At 33.8% G+C, this 21,382-nt stretch overlaps 1 protein-coding gene across 3 annotated transcripts; it reads right to left on the bottom strand.

The window, feature by feature from the left end:
- LOC121323311 (26S proteasome non-ATPase regulatory subunit 14) lies at positions 1 to 20,857 on the bottom strand. 3 transcript variants are annotated; one of them, XM_041264299.1, is made up of 11 exons: positions 20,754 to 20,857; positions 18,582 to 18,633; positions 10,267 to 10,338; positions 9,816 to 9,935; positions 9,491 to 9,561; positions 8,762 to 8,912; positions 3,413 to 3,520; positions 1,854 to 1,928; positions 1,417 to 1,542; positions 1,174 to 1,236; positions 1 to 461 (listed from the first exon to the last, which is right to left on the bottom strand). In XM_041264299.1, exons 2-11 carry the CDS (start codon positions 18,627 to 18,629, stop codon positions 363 to 365), a joined length of 933 nt encoding a protein of 310 aa, XP_041120233.1. In that variant the 5' UTR covers positions 18,630 to 18,633; positions 20,754 to 20,857; the 3' UTR covers positions 1 to 362. The 3 variants fall into 3 exon arrangements, with proteins under 3 accessions (XP_041120233.1, XP_041120234.1, XP_041120235.1); XM_041264300.1 differs by having other exon boundaries at positions 20,711 to 20,856; XM_041264301.1 differs by having other exon boundaries at positions 20,749 to 20,856.
- Positions 20,858 to 21,382: the final 525 nt, after the last annotated feature.

The raw sequence follows: 21,382 nt of genomic DNA, 5'->3' as shown, positions 1-21,382 counted from the left end.
TGCCATTTATTACATTTTTATTTATGTTTATTACAACTTTTAAAATGCATACAAATAAATCCTGATCTTTACAGATACTTTAGTGAAAACATGGTAACTGACATGTATTTTCTTCTGAACTGATATATGAAGCATCTGAATCCGAACAGAATCTGTCAAAAGCGGGACATCATCTGAAGTATACTATGTGTAATATACACTGCAATGCGTCACAAAACTGCACCAGTGCAGAGAAGGTGCCAGATGTCGAGTTTGAGATATTAATATTTACCAGCCCCAGCTAACAAACAGAATATACATTTAAAAAATGAAAAAGCTGAGCCTTAAAAAGGGTGCTCGTGTGTGTTTAGACAAAGGATTTGCTACTGAAATACAACAGTGTCCAGCATAGCTGCTAAGCACTGCACAATATTGGAGGTCATCAGAACGTCAACGTGCTCTTCTAAATGACGTTTTGGATCCTGCAAAGAAAACAAAAAGACATTTTGTGTTTAAACGAACAGTGGGTAGGACAGCAAATGTGTAGACGCCACCTGCTGTCATGACACCTGGCAGACCTTCATAGGACATTTGTAAATGAACAGCTTTAATTCTTACATTCTATATGTAAGAATTAAATAAATTCTTCTATAAACAAACCATGCGAAATATGTTAATTAATTTTGGACCAGCGGACTGTCATGTTTCAATTAATTTATTTTTGTGCTATTTTTGCAAAACAATCTGTTCTAATAAGGTTATTTGGACAAAATAACATCCAAGTTAGGTTCTTAGCTACTATACAAGAAGTCATCAACATGCTATATTCCTAAAGAACAGTGACCTTTTTGTTGCTCCTCATATGATATGAATTAAAGGCACCCCAGTATTCTAAAGCCCACACAAATAAACGTTTTAATATAAAAACAGTTATAGTTTAAGGAAGCGGTCTTCAGTACAATTTGTAGAACTCATACGAGATTGCAGACAGATGCATTTGGTTGTTAAAATGGTGGTACAGAGAAAGGGGAAGGTGTGTCTAATACGGAGGAGAATAGTTTAAAGATTAGTCAGACTAAAACAAAACAAAAACTCCATTCCATTATTGGGTACTGTTGAGTTTGAAAGTCAAGTTATTTTTAAAATAGCTTTCACACAGACTTTGATAACTTCATAAATTAAATATTTAATGACCTGTTTTCCAACATTCTTAATTGCCAGTTGCTCAGGTGTCATCTTATCTTCTTCTTCTACAGCCTGAAAAAGACGACAAGCAATTTAAAATGTGTTCCGTGCTGTAAGAGCTTGTTGAGAAATACTGCATCAACCTGGATTGTTCACTTTTGTATTACGAATATGCAATTCAATTATCAGTCGTATACTTACTTTAAGATTTCTAAATAGTTTTCCATTTCTGATCTTTACAACTAATGTTACCTTATTGTAGTTCTTTGCCAGCTCCAGCATCTCCTTCACGATGGTTTCATTATGCTTACAGTGTTCACTGTAGTCCTGCAGGGTCAGACCTTCCATCCAACTCTTCTTGTGCAAGTTCAGCAGCATCTGTAATAAAACGATTCATTATAAAAAAAGCCAACTTTTAATCCTAGCTTTCAAGACAATGTGGCATGTGAAAAATAATAAGCAATCGTGAAACTGTAAAACTACAGCAGGTGGCATTTGATGTTAAAACCACTAAAGTATCAGCTTTAGAATTTGGTTCTTTTTTGTGGGGTTGCATAGCAACGAATGGTGACCATGTATAATGTATACATTGCAGAAAATTTGTATTTGTTCGGTTTATAGCTCAAGCTTGACAATTATCACAGATCGATTTACATTACAAATATATACACTGAATAAAAAACACCCACCTTTTGTTCCAGTTCATTTTTCCTGTAATTGATAGTTATAGAGTAATAATGTCTGTTCAATCCATGAATTAAAGCCTGCAAAAAAAAAAGGAAGTAGCAGTCAGATAAAATAGAAACCAAAATACATCTGTTAAAATAAGTAACTGAAAGAATAAAAAAAAAAAGAAAGAATTGCAAACATTTAATACCCAAATGATTATATTTAATATGACTGTTAACAAAGAACCTCATTTAAGACTACTTAATCCGCATGGGGTCAACCTGCAATTACAAGTCAATTAAGTCAACGGACTTGTAACACTCATTCATGCAAGAACAAGGACTTGCAGTTCACTTTGCACTTCCAGAGAAATCAATCTCATTATGCCAACATTCCATTACACTAAAGTAAGATATTCTAGGATTTTATCCTTCACTTAAAATACTTATCAGCGGTAGAAAAGTCTTTGTAAAGGTGTACTACCAACCTATTGCTTTGGCTGTGTGGAACCACAAAACCAGTTTGTAGTATAATGAAGTAGTTTGATGCCATAAGGTTAACGAGAGAGGTCATTACAGCTGTGCAAAAAGGTCCAGTAATGTATTCTCTTGAAACTTACAAGTATGGACTTGCCTCTGCACAATCAAAATGCTAGACCATTTCATACTCATTATGTTTTTTTCTTTTTTTTTTTTTCTTCATTTAAAAGACATACAAACAGGCAATTCTGATTAAACAATGCTTTTCATTGACAGGGGAGCATTTCAGCTATACAGTGTTTTTGCTTCTTTAGATTACTCATGCTATTTTGTTCTATAAGATTTGTTACACAGAGAACCTGGTAATGCAAAAATTCCCCAAGGTGTAAGTGGGATTGCCCTAGATGGGGCCAACTAACCTCCAAGGAATACTGTGGCTACTACATGGTCCATGCAAATACACCTCAATGTTTAATTTCTGAACTGGCTGTTAAATTCAGGCTGCAAGGTTTATACCAAAGGGTAATGTTGCAGAACGTATTTATTGATTTTATAAATTTTGAATAACATTTTGTAGATGTTCCCTATCCTTTAATAAATACAAAGTTATATATTTCAGTATCATCAAGAAGTAGATTACCATCTACAATGACAGGCTGACAGATGTAACCAGAGGTCTGTGAAGTGGTTTGTTTCAGTAAATCTAGAACAATGCACAGTTCTATCTGTAAAGCATGATTTACTTTTCTATGAAATGTGCACCACCTCTTCAAAAACACCAAAACACATTAAAACCAAAGGATTTAACTTTGCCAAATAATCAGTGCAAATTAAGGTCTTGCAGAACTACTGTAACCTTAATGTCTTTGACCTTCCAACATCTTATAGCATCTAATACAATGGTTTGTTTGTATTGTTTGGGTCAGATCAGTTAATTTGTTTGTGACTGCAGATTTTCAGAAATAACTGACTTAAAAATAAATCACATTTATTGACTGCAATAGGAAAGGTTTCTACAAAAATCGCCTGGCATGTTGTCTTCCATCATTCGTATGCATAGAAATACAACATTTTATTTTAACAGTATACTTTATTCCTACCTGGATGGATGGCTTGTTTAAATGACCTAGATTTGATGTTGTTTGTCTTGGTTCGTGTCCCAAAACCATCATATTGGCATTGATCAGTCTGAAGGCATCAATAACAACCTATAAAAACAAGGTGTAATGTCAACTCTCTTCAAAAAATGCAAGAAAAAGGGCAAATGTGCAGCAGCTGCACATCTGGCTTTGGATTTCTTCCAGACAGAGATTTAATGAAAAGCCAAAACAGAAGGAATTTCCTGCTGGTTGTGCCATCGGCACAGCACCACTTAACTTGTGATTTAAGTTGATAAAAATTAAACACAGCTTGTACTCAAAGAAATACAGGTTTTCTTTTGTGTGTTTTTTTTTTTTTTTGTGAATGGAACAATGAATTATTTTCAAGACAGTTGCAATGTAAACAATACAGTGTACTATTTATTTATTTTTACATTATAACTTTATGGTTGCTTGTCCTTAAATATGTTTACCACACAGATCCAATTTAATCAATGTGAATGACAAGGAGAGAACAAGACTGAAAGTGAGCACAGGCTTAGGGACCGCATCTAAAGCCCAGTCCTGTCACATCAATGCTATGATCACAATACACAAAATGACAACAAACTTATAACCAGTAAGGAATGAACCCCTAGTATTTAGCTCAAGTCATATGCTATTGCTTTTTCTGACTATAAAATAGTCTCTTCCTTGTCTGATGGATAAAGATGTCCCTCTCACTAATCGCACTCGGCTGTGCAACAGAAAAGAACGGAAAGCCAAGGTTATTTGTGATTCAGGACAGGTAGTGGCTTATATTACATTTTCACTAAAATTTTCATGTGAATGGATTTAAGATTGCCTTTAAGTTATTTACGGTATGTTTCAAATCACCCTTTACATGTTAGATATTCATTTTCTGAGGTTTTATAAAAAAAATGACCACAGCCTAAAATTCTTAATACAAAAACATAAAAGGCATTGACTAAACTTAACTGCCACTGATTTACCATTTTTAGAGGAAGCATTAGCCCTTGATAGCACAGTTAGTCTCATGTGATCTTTTGCAGTTCTGGCTTTCCATTGTCAAAGTGAATCAGCCTCTGCCATGGAAGAAAGAATGCCAGTGGTCTACAGAGGCCTGGGCAGTTGTGGGCATAAAATCCTTATTAGTTTATATCCCTGAGATGTGTGCACTTGTCATCCCTGGAGAGGCTAGCTGCTGCTTCTCTTCATTATTTAAAAATACCCTTTTACATTTCCTCCAAAATCTATGCACACCTTTATCAAGTATTAGGACAGTATTGAGACACACTGTATCAAAAAAGGCAGTGTAAATATCAAAATGTACTTTCATGATTTTTATATATATATATATATATGCGCGCAATTAACTTATTTACTGAAATCCACAGATCTGAATTGTTCTGTACTGAACTATTGTTCTGAATTGTTGTACTTTTTTGGTAAGAGTGAGATTCAGTTCCTTCCCAAACAATCACCTACATTTGGCATAGCATATTAAAATAAAAACAGCTCATTAATGTCTACTGTACTAACGAGGAAAGGATTTAAGAGGTGATAATTATAATCCAATACCTTCTAAACAATCCAGGTGGGCAACTTTAACATTGTTCAGCTCTTTTAGAGGGCAGCATAATGCAACCCGAGTACAGCAAAGTTGTCACCAAACCTACAGACTCAATAGCCTTACAGCAACACAGTATTTAAAAAGCTGTGTTCACAGAGACCAATTAAATACAGAATATTGAGACACTAGAACTAGAACAGCAGGTTTAAACAAATTATTTCAAACACAAAAATTCCTGAAACGTGAATTCTTTGGTCTTTTTTTTGTGCAATATTGTATAAAATGGGTGAACTTTAAGATATGACTTAGATCACAACTTGTAGATTTAACTTTAAATCCATTTAGATTTTCTTAGAATTTTTATTTGTATGGATAAAAATACTGCAACATTATTATTATTATTACTACTATTAGCAAAAAACATTTACATAAATAAATTCACTCTTGTAAATACACTGGGTTTAAGGTGAAGTAAAGATGACATTGTGTTAAGTATAGTCTAATCCAGCCCCATATATTGATCCCAGTACCACGGCCAGATTTACAGCAAGCATTCTAAATATTGAGAATTTTCAGAGGTCATTAAGATTGACTGCTCACCAGTTTTCCTCTGGGATATTCCTGGCTTTTCTCTCCATTTCTGTTGATTATTATTATTATAATCCAATACAATTCAGTGAAACTCTAGCATCTCACTGCAAGTTCTCAGATTTGTTAAATGTATGTTAAAGGTCTGTTTTCCTGTTTAATAAATGTGTTTCATACAATACAGTGTATTATATACACTCATGCTTTAATAGCACCTTTAGTCTATGCACAGCTCGCGGATCAAAACATAAGCCTAATACAAGGACTGATGATGCTATTTACATGTGTGATTCCTGCTGTCTTCTTGTTAGTAGCTTTAATATAATGGAAGACCTTGACTGTTTTGTAATTAACACGTCTTTATTGGGGAGATATTTGGAGGCGAGTGCTGTGAATTTACTGGTTAGTAAAATAAACACAATCACACACCATTTTCTGCTGCAAGATAAATTTGTGAAATGTATGCATCATTCTCCAGATCAACAAACTCCAATGTAACAGCCAAGTATGGGGTCCACACATTCATAACCCTATCTTTTCTTTAATATCTTGTGCTTGCTCTGACCTTGCAAATATAATTAGCTTGTGGGATGCAGGGATTTCACTGGCATAGATAGTTTACTAATTACAATTGCTGGAGAATGAAGCTGAAGTATCCATTTGACACTGCTTATTGTATGGTGTTGGGCTAGTATTTACAATGATTTTTAGATTTCAAATTTTTCACCAACAAACTGCTAGACAGTGTATTCCAAGATTCAAAACTGCATGTAAACCAATTAATTGACATGCCTTTGAAACCACCACGAGTCACACGACGCTTGGCAACACACTTATACAGGTAATTTATTTTATTTTATTTATTTATTTATTTATTACAGCATACAAAATCAATGTTGTATCATATTTGGGGGAAAATTAAAATAACAAAATGCAGAGGGTATAGAAAAAGGCTAATGTCCCATGTAAAACTTATTTTATCGTCTGCAAACTGACCTGTTAGCAACTGTTCAGCTGGCTGCTGCTTTCTTTAAAAATGAAGTGAAACATGTGACCTTGGGAGTGCAGCTGGGATTTGCGACCATTTTGTTATTTATGCTGCCATGCACTGTCAGACATCCACAAGCGAAAAACATCATCCCTTGTCCCCCGTAAGCTCACAGCATAAAAAATTCAAGGAAGGCTTATTTTTTATGCCATTTCTGATGAAAAACACACAGAAATGAAACTGACTTATGCCAAATGAATATCACTGAATCATTGTGACTGTAGGCTTGATGTTTACATTTTAGCTGATGCCTGAGTGTGTGTATTTTCTTGGTCTATCCTTAGAGAATTTCCAAATATTTGACCATCAAAAAAATATATATATATATATATATACACACACACATATATACACACACACACACATACTGTAAATAGGTCAAAATGCTTTAAGATTTGTCACAAAATTCACAATGCTATAGCCATGCAGTATCCTAGTACAGGAAACATCTAAAATGGTTATATGTATATTTACTGCTCCACGTAACTACAGGGTATTCAGAAATGTGTATAATGAATAACCTTAATTATTGGAGCAGTGCACTGAACATGGATGGGAAAAATCATATGAAAACAAAGATATTTGATATAGGGAAGTAAAAACTGAATCTATAAAATATTTAATGATTAAACCAAGGTTCATATATAAACAACTGATTTTAATGTATTTTACAATATGATTTTAATATGTTTTTCAACTATAGTTATAATACTAAATGTAGGCAAGTTGCTTGTTTCATGTTACAAATTAACACAAATCACTGCAAGATCCTGTAATATATTATACCCTCAACCTTGCTGAAAGCTGATTTTATCCCCAAGGATGACACTCTGTTCAGGAAGAACAGAGTATCTGTGTCCTCTTATCAGAAAGACACCAAACAATAGATGTGTTAGCCATATTACAACTACCATCTCAAACTGGCTGACATTACTGACGAATCACTAGGTCATTACAAATGCAGTGTGAAAAGTGTGGACCGAGGATAATCACTGCAACTCATTTTTAATTAATACATCTGAAACACCCTCAGCTATTTTTATTCTCAAGTAAAAATGGTCAGTCTCCAGGTAATCTTGTTGAACAGCCGGTTACACATGAAGAATTAAAAATAAACATATGATTTATAGACCACAGGTTCACTTAGGAATGGCTTCTATTGCTGGATATTATTTTTTTTATTATTATTTAATCAAATACACCAACTCTTTTTTTTTTACCCTTCCCCCCAGAAAAGTATTGATTGTTGTTTTAAGATTGGGTTTAGTATAGGAGGAACATGCTGAAACAACACATCCCAGCAGTAGTTTAAGGCAGCAAACCCTTAAGTCATTTCTTTATGTTTTGCAGTCTTTCTCATTCACCCTCCCTATGGCAAAGCAAAATCAAATTGCCTCTCACATTTATAGACAGCTCTGTGAAGGTGATAATAGAGCTGCTCCCTGCTGTCATGAGGCAGGAAATAGGAAAATAGCATATGGGACCAGAAAGAAAGAAAGAATGAAGAAGGGGGGAGACCAAGGAAGAAAAATAAATAAATACAAAATCAGAAAAGATTAATAGCAACTCCTTCATCATTCATTTAGCCATGTGTTAATCTCTTAACAACATTTAACAAATACATTTCTTATTTTATATTTCAAAAAAATACATTGCAGTCACTCTGGCCAAATGATAAACTGCAGTGGCTCTGGGCTTACTAAAAAATGCATATTTTCATCAGCGAGTACTTTAGCATATGTTTAGTACTACTTCATTAAAATTGATTAACTACAGGAATTACTTTAGATAACTTAACTTTCACATTAATGGCAAAAAAGACTTTCATTATATATCAGAAAATTGCCAATGTTTGCAATATAGGAATATATAAGGATATATAGTAAAAAGGAGACTTGTTATTAACATGTTAATTTCAATTATAGACACCTATAATACATTTTCAAGGCTATGTAAGGCTTTACAGGGATTTAAAAAAAAAAAAAAGAAATACATGTTTGCATGCAAGTGTACACTTTATACCAAAAACCCCAATAGGAAAAATAAATACTTTCTTAAAACATACAAGTACCTCCTCAGTCAAACACAACTACAAAAGTAAGCATTTCAGTTTAGATGTATGGAGAAAAACTGACTGTACCTTTCCTTTAACACTCTGAATTGGGTCCACCACTACAGCAACAGCACGCTCCGACAGGGCTTCAAAGCTCTGCTGAGTGTTGATGTCAACTCCCGACAGCCAGCAGCCAAAGCCAGGGTGACTGTGGTACCAACCAACAACCATCTCAGGCCTGAAACAGACAGGGCATTGAGAGCGAGCATCTCCACAGAGGATGAACTCAGCAAACAAAATGAAAGGCAATCCGGAAACAAACTAGTATAAACTGGGCAGGATAAAAGGAAACAGGCGTGGAAAAAAAAAAAAAAAGGGTAAAAAAAGGATCATTCAACATGCTATCGTAAAAGCACGAAAATGAGGAAAGTGAGACAAAGGAGTGTTATCATTAAGGGGACGTGTATTAGCAGCGGAAGATCATGCTTTCAATTTTTCACCCTGTTACCACACCTTCTCAGAGCCAGTTTGTACCCTTTCAGCACTTGAGATTGAATATTCACCCTTTAAATATCAATTAAAATCAGCAGTGGGACTAAGAACTCAGTCAAGAAGCAATTTGCGGTGTTGCTGGGCTGCTGAGCCTTTTGCCAAGACTCATTTTTTTATTTTTTTGCATAGAAGTATATGCCCAAGCAGATGACAACTGTTGATGTACTAAAATTGAACCAGTAAGACAAGTTTCAAGTCAAAGTAAAAGTACTGAATTTAAAATAAATAAATAAATAAAAATAAAAAATTTAAAACATGCTTTACCTTCCTGTCTGCTTCAGCATATCTAACATTTTGGCTTGAAACACTGGGTCAACGGCTTCTACACTGACACCCTGTTTATAGATAAAAAATAAAGAGAGTCAGACAACTTTTTAGGTAGCTATGACATTTATGTAAATCAACAGCAAATGTTAACAGTTAAACAAAGCTTGGAAATACTTGCTTAATACATACAAAATGAAACCTTAAAATAAAATTATTGCATTCAGTTTCAATAAAACATTTATATTTACAGTGCTGTAGAATAAATACAACCTTACACAAAAAACTTTCTTTGAAACATATGATACGAGATACTGTTACTCACAGTTCCTGACTGAGGCATGGCAAAGACATCAATCACTCGCACAGTGTAATCATCAACAAATTCACCCAGCATCAAACCCATGACTTCCATTGGAACGCCAGCCCTGCCATGTTTCAGCATCTAGAATTAAATAAATACATAGTAAAATGAAGTAAGCAAGGAATTATAAACCTGAATTTTCAGGGATTGCAATCCAATCCCAAAAGTGGTATTAAAGATTTAGGTCTCAGGTTCTCCTTCTTTTACAGCAGTCTACAGCATAATTTGAAAAATGTAAAAAAGTGATGTGACACTGTATTCAAAGGCAAAAAAGATCAATAAAGACATTAAAATATGTTATAACACAGTATGACTTGGCAAACACACCACAGAATACATTGTTAACTTATTACTTATTGTTCAGTACAAACACTTTTTAAAATAAATAAAATCAAAATCTGTATGCTCTTACCTTTAGCAAAGCAAGGGAAGAGATGTACACCTGCTCTGCAGTATCCACTGCAGGGGCATCAGTTGGTGGGCCCTAGGAAGAAGAAATATTTTTAATTCCTTGCATTATTATGGCCACTGGCCAAAATGTCAACATTGTCAGTCACAGTTTCTACATATTTATTATTGAGGGGCTGAAAGTGGAATATTGCTTATGTAGCCTTGAAAATGTATTATAGGTGTCTATAATTGAAATTAACATGTTAATAACAAGTCTCCTTTTTACTATATATCCTTATATATTCCTATTTTGCAAACATTGGCAATTTTCTGATATATAATGAAAGTCTTTTTTGTCAGGTTTTGTTTTGATTCTTTTGGAAAATTTGATTTTTAGTCTCCCAGGGTGCTTGTTGCAACAAACAGTTACCAATTAAACAAATTATTAATTATTATTACTATTATTACTATTACTATTATTATTATTATTATTATAATAATACTTAAACTGTGAACAGCCAATATGTAACAAGAATACCGTACTACATCTACATACAGTAAAGTAGTAATTCAAAGCCATCTTTCTGTCCGATGTGGATTTTATTAAGTTCAGATTATTAAATACAGTAGGACATTTGCAAACAATCAGTTCTGATTGTTTCCTATTCTTAATAAATAAAAAAACAGCGCTTTGCCATCAAAATATTTGTTCAGCCAAAATAGTTGACTGAATACACACACCATGTTTAGAGAGGGTATGCAAGATTACAATCTTTTTAGTGATATATTCTCATTAACTGCTGTGCAGCGCTTTAAGATATTATTCATTTAAGACACTAATGGGAAAACCCATACCCTTCTCTTCTTGTCAAAAGTATTTGATTCACCAATTACCTGTGCGCTTCTAATAGTGGTGTGAAGTAAACACCACTGGGCTCAATAATAAATCAACAATCTTCCGAGCACTGGCAGCACAAAGCTAAAGATAACTTGTAGACTGGGGCAGTGGGAACACTTTGCAGGTATCTACCATAGATACAGCAGGAGAGGACTGCATTCACTCTCCCCAGGAACCAAAGGTGTGAACAAAATACACATCTGTTTGTCTTGCACTAAATAAAATAAAATTTAAAAATGCATTTTTATTTTCCCCCAAACCATCAATACTTTGGTCACAGACAAGAATACAGAATACTAGATTTATATCTCCATTTTTTTTGGGGGGGGGGAGGGGGGCAATGATAGGACAAATAATGTAAATTAAATATACTTTAATTTATTATACAATATATTTGCAAGACATACGTTACATAATAAGGAGGACACACATTGATTTGTTATTGATTATTGCTACTACTACTGCCATAAACATACAGTGCACTGAATAGCACTGTTTATTATTATCTTGCTCCAGAAATGCTTTATTTTTATCTTAGTTACTCTGACACTAAAACAGGAATTAAGGTTTGTGCACTTAGCTGCTTTTTTACACACATTACAGTTCAATAATACAGTAATAAAGACCCCAAAGCTACAGTGGTTAAAAAAAGGCTTCATATCTGGTAAACGGATACCTTTATATTAAAAAAAAAACAAACACACATTATTTGAAGTGAAAAATATGAATGAGGACAATTGATTTTTTTTTTCCTGGTAAGGAGTAAAACTGGAGAAGGGAAGTTTGTTGCAGGATAACTTCAGTCAGTCTACTTGCTCACTAAATATCTTGCTATCCATGAATAGAAAATTGTCTCTGCTTTAAAAAAAAATATGCAAATTATTTTAATGAGCCATCTGTCCCACAAGTGCTGTGGTACCCTAAATATGATCCACTTACTACCAATGCAAAATGATTGCAAAGAAATAAACACATTTTGATAAAAAAATAAATAAAAAGTGAAAAAAACACTCCATCCACTTATTCAGCATTGTTAGTAAATTAATCATATTTAGGGTACCACTGAACTTGTGTGAATGGTTGCTCATTAAAATCTTTTGAATATTTAGGGATATCAGGTTATTTAGTGAGCAAGTAGTCTGATGAGGTTATCCAGCAGACTCCCTGTCTCCAGTTGTAGAGTTTTCCTTAAAACAAAAAAAACAAAAAAAAAAAAACGAGAACATTTCAGGGTACCAATTTGCCTAAGAGATGTCTTGCTCTTAAAAATATGCAGAATATTTTAAGAGGAGGCGCGATTACCTAGATATACCAATGTATTTAGTAAGAAAAGGGTCGAAATAAGGAAAAACCTTGGACAATAAAATTACCATCCCCAGTCATTCTGTAAATCATTTGTTGTTTCCATAATTTGTGTCAGTACTGTATATATATATATATATATATATATATATATATATATATATATATATATATATATATATATATATATATATATATATTTGAGGCTAATCAACTAATTAGTGAGGCTAATTAGACCGATTCTAAACTAACGTCTAAGTAAAAAAAATGTTTTTTTTTTCTTTGTTTTAATATATATATATATATATATATATATATATATATATATATATATATATATATATATATATATATATATATATATATATATATCTCACAGCACCAATATAAGTGAGCGGAGACGGGCATTTTCTCTGCAGCAGTCCAATCATAAGTGAGCTGAGGCAGGACATAAATAGTAGCAGGTCTTGAGTTGGTTTAACCGATGGGAGAGTCGAAGATCTGCCCCTTGTTATACAGATGTCCAATCAAAAATAAGCAAAGGCGGGACATATACTTTTGAAGGTATACTCAATATCAGTTGAAGGTCTTGGGCGCTTAATCAATAATAATAATAATAATAATAATAATATTTATTTTTTATATAGCGCCTTTCATAGTGTACCACCATCACAAAGTGCTTTACAGAGGTAAGCTGTGAACGGTGCATTATATGCTGAGTCACTTACAATAGGACATTGATTTAACATCTCATCCACCACAAGGATATTAAGTGACCTGCTCAGTCAGTGGCAGGGGTAGGATAATGGGAAATTCAAAGATCTGCCCTGGTTTTGCAGCTGTCCAATCCTAAGTGAGCAGAGACAGGACATTAACATGCTAGGGTAGGCTGTGTAAGAATAGCTGAATTTTGTGCAATATTTAATATTAGAGACCATTATTGAGAACTTCAAAGAAATATTTAAGATTGTTTTTTTCAAATAAAAAAATAAAATAAAATGGTAGATTAAACAACCCATGTTGAAAATGTAGCTCAACTGTCTTGTGTTTCCAGGTATGAGACCAACAGTGGCCTGAAAGAACAGTTGTTCTGTAAAAATGTGTTACATTTACTAAAATAAAAATAATGAAGTGCTTTAAAAAGACCAAATATCCTTTGAGCTTTTTTTTTTTTTTTTAAGATTCTACTGATTTTTTAGTATTATGCAGTACAGCTGCTATACGATTGTTACCTCTATTAAAAACGTGCACGGATTAATCTACCTATTAATCAACTAATGCCCATAAATTAACCGACCAGCATTTTTAATCGAGTGACAGCATATATATATATATATATATATATATATATATATATATATAACAATTTAAATTAAATCTGTCAGTTGTGTTCTTGTTTCACTGATTCCCCCCCACCCCGCCTTTCAGAAGTGTTCCACTTTAATAAAACCTACAGTGTGCTCTCACTTCAGTGCCCTGAAGCAACATCGCACTTCGTTATGAACATCACCGTATGCTGGATCCATGCCACATCGGCGACTTTACTCACCATGAATCTTATTTCCACATTGCCTAATGAGAATATTTTCCATTGGTGATGTCATGGATTGCCAATGCTCTTCATTAACATCCCCAAATACATGAAATGTCTTTTATGTTACTTCCCATCATACAATTATTCATACACGTTTTGAAATGCTTCATAAAAAAAAAATAATAATAATCATATATTAAAATACAAATTTTGAAAAAAAACAATGTCTGTACACTGAACAGAACTGTCTGTGTTCTTAATTTTAGTGTAGTAATAAATCAAAGTATTGTTTAGAGCCCACTCCAACCACCATAACGACTGATCTGCCTGAAAGGCATTATATTTTACACTGGACAGATGTTTGATTTTAGTACACTATACAGTCTAATCGTATCCTATAAAGTATCCTACATAAGTTATATCTATTAGCATACTACAAATTCATTCATTATTAACCTCAGAATTAAACTGGTGATAAAACTATAACATTTATTATTTTGTTTATAGTAAAGGAGTTTTATGCTCCTCCTGTTGACAAAGTGTTAAAAAAATGGCATTTGCCATTATAACAGCACAAAGCTAACACCTCGGTGTTATCTGTTCAGTCCTTTTCGCAAATTTGTTAACACTATTAGTTAGATTACCCCACCTTTTCCATGGTGTGAACTGGTATCAATTATTTAGCCACTCTTCTTATTATATTTTAATAAAATACCTGCTGATTAAATGTGAACAAAGTGTCACTTTGGACCACTGAGTTCACTAGCAATATTTATTTTACACTCAAACACAGTTTTTTTATTTAATAGTTGCACAAGGATGTGTATTACACATAACGCGCTTCTATATTTGATACAACTATTTAAATCCTTAACCTCTCGAGCTGTATCCTTAGCAGGAATACAGTACATGTAATACTGTTGATATATTTTTCCAGCTTCAGATATTTGAACTGCATTATAATGTAGCCTAAATTGCATTCAGATTTTTTTTAATTGTTTGGTGTTAATAGTATGGGGGAAAAACAACCCCTCACTGGTTTGAATTTCTGATTTTAAAATAAAAAAAGCATCCAAGTTCTACTTTGTAACAAAGAGTTTAACTGAGTAGGCTTACTATGCACGATCATGGCTTAATCTAGAAGGAAAATACAACTATCTACATTTGTTTTATTATTCTCTTCATACTGTAGGTTCATAAAGTGTAATAAAATTTAAGATCTTCTGGAAATGGTAGTTTAATGTTCTTGTTTTTCAACTGGTTTCCCAAATGAAGAGTGTTCAATTAAATCTTTTAAGTACTGAATATTCAAAGAGCAAAAGTAGAAAACAAGCTGCATGTAAACCAGTACTTGTGTCCCTGCTTCTGTGATGTGCAGAGGCAACCTGTTATAGAAGGTGTTAATTGGCAAATTCAGTACAAGTCAGGAGCATGTTCCCTGTCGTCCCAGCCCAGCAAGGCTAGGTCATTAAAGTGGAAATGAATTCTTTCATGCTGCCTTAACCCTTTAAATGCATGTTTTGCTTTAGGCTTTGCCAATTGTGTAAAGGTGAGAAGTACAGATCAAATATTTTAAGACATGGTAAAGAAAATGTTTTTAGCATAGGACTGCAGTAAACTATCCCAATGTAACACTCTCAACAGTACTGTACAGAAAATATAAACCAAACATGATACACAATCAATGGTCTTTTCCATTGTTTTGTTCAATTTTAGTGGTACAACCAGATGCCATAACCTAATCAATAGTCTTCCAATTCTGTGATAAATGTGATATGTTCATCCCCAACCCCACCCTCAAACCTGCTCACTAGATGCAGTTGCAGAACTCACTATTTTTGATAACACTATCCAACAACCAGCTTAAAGTACAGTAGCAGTCATTACATTTATTCGGAATGCAAGCTGCCCTCACAAAGACATCACACAAGCAACAAGATCATCTAGAAATCCCATCCTCTTAATCCTTCATGCGCTGTGACTTCATGTGAACGGGTTAAAAAAAAAAAAAAAAAAAAAAAAAAAAAAAAAACCTATTCGAAGGCTTTGTATGTAAGACCTAAATGCACAATAACTTCTTATGAGGATAGGAAATGGTGTGTTGTGGGGAAAAAAATGTAAATTAAAATATTTTTTGTGTCCAAAACTAATGGTTTGGTTCTTTTTTCCAGCTATTTTCAATATTACATAAATGAAAGGGTTAAGCAGACCAAAAAGGTGTGTCGAAAGTGACAGCCTGCTTTCCCTAATGGCAATACAGAACTTCATTACAAGCTGTTACTAACAACAACAAGAGTTTTGAGATTATTTTTTTGGAGCAGTTAATATATGCAAGCTAATATGAAAGCATGAAATCAAACATAAGCAGTTTGAGCCATTTCTGGAAAATTTTTATATTTACTTTGCCACTGAAATATTAAAACACATTACAAAGGCAATTTATTTGATAACAGTGCAACAGTCACCACACTAAGTATTACATTTATTAGATTTTTAAATTAGTGAGAACAATATAACTGTCAGTAACTTGTAGGCATAATTTAACACAGGCTGTTATTAAATGTATTTTCTGACACAATAGCCTTACCTAAATTAAACTGTTCACAACCTTAACAAACTGTTTAGATGTCACTTAGGCAGCCCCTTATGGGACTCCCCATTGGGACTCTTGTTGAGATCGCCTTCCTACCTCTGTCACCACTGTTTTTATGTGCCAAATTCACTCTCCAAGATCAGAATTTAAATATCTAAAGATCTGCAAATGCATTACTTTTTATCGTTCTTCCCTTCTACTGGACAAACTGATATGCCACCAAAACTTGGAGGTAACCATTTGCAGCTTTTGCATACAATGATAAACAATGGGAAACAACTATGCCTTTTATCTATGCTCTCATGATTCCGACATCAGTGTTACAAACATTCAGCATAAACAGCAAATCTGTTCAAGGTTTAAATTATTATATAATTATGTTCTCATGCATGTGTTATCTGAGTGTGTATTGACGCTACTTTAAAGTCAAGATACTCCATTTGTATAGGATTTTTTTCTTTAATTTGCGAAGTGTTTTTTTTTTTTTTTTTGTCTCGTTCAAAACTAAATGAAACCAATTTAATGGACACAATGGTCAATTGCAGCTTGTGTATATATCAGACCTGGGGTCAATTCTAATTACAATTGCAATGGGCTAGTCTTTGCCGCCACCGTCTGTTTAATAATTTTAACGGTGGCGATAGCTGGCACAGCAACAGCAAAAGGAGTCTTCGAAACACAAGTGTTCTTGAAGAAGATTTTCTATAAGGGGACCCATCGCTACAAGATCGCACAGCTATTTTACAATAGGAATAGGGGCTGGTATGTTTTAGCGTATTTACTTGGTAGACTAGCAAGCGAGTAAAAAAAACGTAACGTAAAATCGTGCAGCGAACGCATTTCACGCAAGTTGAAAACTTTGCGACACATGCAAATTAGGCTACAATGACATTAAACGTCACAGGGAACCCCCTTTTACGCGGTAGAATAAGAACATAAGAAAGTTTACCAACGAGAGGAGGCCATTCAGCCCATCTGGCTCGCTTGGTTGTCAGTAGTTTATTGATCCCAGAATCTCATCAAGCAGATTCTTGAAGGATCCCAGGGTGACAGCTTCAACAACATTACTGGAGTTGGTTCCAGACTCCCACAATTCTCTGTGTAAAAAAGTGCCTCCTATTTCCTGTTCTGAATGCCCCTTTATCTAATCTCCATTTGCGACCCCTGGTCCTTGTTTCTTTTTTCAGGTCAAAAAAGTCCCTTGGGTCGACACTGTCAATATCTTTTAGAATTCTGAATGCTTGAATTAGGTCACCACGTAGTCTTCTTTGTTCAAGACTGAATAGATTCAATTCTTTTAGCATGTCTGCATATGACATGCCTTTTAAACCCAGAATAACTCTGTACCTTACACTTCTCTATTAAATGTCATTTGCCATGTGTCTGCCCAGTTCTGAATCTTGTTTAGATCATTTTGAATGACCTTTGCTGCTGCAACAGTGTTTTCCACTCCTCCTATTTTTGTGTTGTCTGCAAATTTAGAAGTTTGCTTACTATACCAGAATCAAAATCATTAATGTAGATTAGGAATAGCAGAGGACCTAATACTGATCCCTGTGGTACTCCACTGGTTACCACACTCCATTCTGAGGTTTCTCCTCTAATTAGTACTTTGTTTTCTACATGTTAACCACTCCCTAATCCATGTGCATGCATTTCCTTGAATCCCAACTGTATTCAGTTTGAGAATTAATCTTTTATGCTGGACTTTGTCAAAAACTTTCTGGAAATCTAAATAAATAAACCATGTCATCTGAATGAATCTATATTAGTTGGAAAAATGTTTTTTTATTCCTTATGTCGTTGCTATTTTTGTAATTTTGCCAAGTAAATTATAAACTCGTTCTGTGGATGAATGGAAAGAGGGCTACAGTTTACATACAGCATAGCTTCAATTTTCAATTCAAATTATACAGTTCCATTCCCCAAATGTGCACACAACCTTATTTTGGCAAAAAGAAAAAAAAAACACACTATGATGTAGGTGTTATGCATGTAACTGACACTAACCTGCCCAAGTCCAGGCATACCGCCCCCAAGTCGTAGAAGTCTGTCCATGTTTCTACAAAAATACAAATAAGATAAAGTCATTAATCATGAAACTTTTTACTCAATTATCATATAATTCACCCTCAATCTTTCCTTATGTCAAAAATATTGGTGGTAATTACAACACAACATCAGATTTCCTGTTAATTAACACCACATACTAATTCAAGAGCCTGTCTTCCTTTCTAATTAACAGACCCTTTCTATGCTTTGCATTATTTTTTTCTTTTTATGGTTACCCCCCCAACACACACACACACACACACACACACACACACTTTAAAGTCGGACAGAGAAAGTTTTAAATAGTCAAACCAATCTTTTACTAATTATTACTGAACATCACCTGTCTTTTGTGAGTGTTTATCTCTAAGAATATGCAAAAAATCCATTCAAAAAAATATTTTAACTGTACAAATAGGACTGGTGCTAATTAACTTGCAGTTTGTCAGTCATCAATATTGCATTTGAGCAATGGTGTGACAAGATATGGATCTCTAGATACACACAGTGCTGCAATTTTCATTACAATGATACAAGTGAAAGAACTCGTGATTTTGGCTGAAAGTGTTATAGGATGTCCATTGTTTTTTTTTTTTTTTTTTGTTTTGTTTTGTTTTTAAATAGCCAGAACATAGCCAACATCAGAACTTTAAAATGGTATACAACGTGCAAAAGCTGTGCTTGTGCTTACTGAACACAGTTCACGTTTAATACAATAATTCGTATTTCCCCTGAACCATCTACTAAAGACTACAATACCTGCAGTCTTTTTTAACCCTAACAGCCTTATCAATAAAAGTGCTTACTGATGCTGCTGTTGACATGGTTAATGAACTATGAGAGTTAATATTGTGTTACGTTGCTGAATAAATGGTCAGGGGCCACAAAAAAACTATTATATAGCCACAAACAGTGCCTCCTATGGGCAAATTATTGCATCATTGTGTTCCCCATGGTCTGCTCTGTACCAAAATTCAGACTTCGATTAGTATATTTACACTTACAACTCCGACCTATCTTCAGATGGACCACTTGTTTACACTTGCACTGGACTCTGTATGCACGTGCATAGCTCCGTGAACAAAAGTAATTGAGCTCCATAGCGACCTCACTACACACGGGACGAAGTTTAATTAGGGTTCTCTGAGTTTACAAATTAATCCCTAACTTCAGAAACACTCAGTGATTTTTAGGAAAACCAAAAACATCTGAAAATAATGTGTGTGTGTATAATATATATATATATATATATATATATATATATATATATATATATATATATATATATATATAGTAATTTGGGTGTTAAATTTAACATTATGAAACTTTGTTTTTAATATATAGTATAATTATATAGTCATGACTGCCAAGGATACATCCGCTTTGACTATATTTTATTATTATTATTATTATTATTATTATTATTAATAAATACATTACGTAGCTCAACAGTCTCAAAAAATTATCACACGTCTTAATAATATTACAGTTACACGACAGAAAATCATGAAACACTGACTGTGACTGTGTACCAGAACTCAAGTTTCAAGGTTTGGATTCAACGAATTCACAACAGCATCCTGTGTACATCTATTTTCAAATCACAGTCTACGTAAAACATACACGGCACATACAATGCAGAACTTAAGTTCACCAGTAGAGTTGTCTCCTTTTTTATTTTATTTTTTATTTAATCTTAATCGATTTGATTAATTGGCAAAAGTGCAGTTCTCAGCTGTCAAGTCAATGACTGTACTTTTAAATGCAGCATCATGTTATATGTATGTAACTTACAAAGTCACAAACACTTAAATCAAACCCCACATACCGTAGCGATATATATAAAATCGAAAAATATATCGCTAAACCTATGTAGAGAAAAGAGCAAACTTGATTTATTTAGCAACAGCACTGTCAGCAGACACGCACAGTAAAATGTAGGCCTGCATTACAGAGGAGGAGGAGGAGGAGGCCAGGGCCTTTTTTTTTTTTTGAGTAATCAAGTCCGTTTTCCCAATCCATACTCTTTTAGACCAAATTAATCTTACCCCCTTTCAAACACTGTAATAACACACTATTTAAATTACCAATAACGACCGTCTGACACGTTAAGAATTCGTCTTGCCTTGCCTTTTCTTTTCTCTTCTCTTTTCTTTTCTTTTCTTTTCTTTCCTTTCCTTTCCTTTCACTGCGTGTGTGCTCCCTTTGCTTCTACAGTGAATCAGCCCGATTTCATTCAAAACAATCTAGCCGGTCACTTCCGGGGCAATGCTTAGTTATTCCGTATTGAAAAAAAGTAAACAAAGCGGTTTCAGTTGTGCAGTGTGTCTTCTTGAATTCTGTAGGTTGATTTTCGATTGATGTGTTATTACATTCTAGAAAAAAAAACAGTGCTTGTTAAATCTCAAATTAAACTGGTACAAGACCTCACAGGATATTACAATTTTCAAGAGGGCGAGAAGGTTTCGAATCTTGCCTAGAGTGAACTAGAAATTGAATGGCATTGTGCTCCTAAAAATAATCTTAATGTAAAATAGTTTAACTCAGTAGTTGTTTGGAAGTCTCTCTCTCTCTCTCTCTCTCTCTCTCTCTCTCTCTCTCTCTCTCTCTCTCTCTCTCTCTCTCTATATATATATATATATATATATATATATATATATATATATATATATATATGTGTTCAATTACCAAAATAAAGAACATGAACCAAAGTAATAGGTAATTAATTAAATTAAATAATAGCCTATAATTACATTACA

This window comes from Polyodon spathula, chromosome 11 (assembly GCF_017654505.1).
Source record: "Polyodon spathula isolate WHYD16114869_AA chromosome 11, ASM1765450v1, whole genome shotgun sequence".
Taxonomy (NCBI): domain Eukaryota; kingdom Metazoa; phylum Chordata; class Actinopteri; order Acipenseriformes; family Polyodontidae; genus Polyodon; species Polyodon spathula.
Note: the sequence above shows the minus strand (reverse complement) of the source record. Positions and strands in the feature narration are given on the sequence as shown.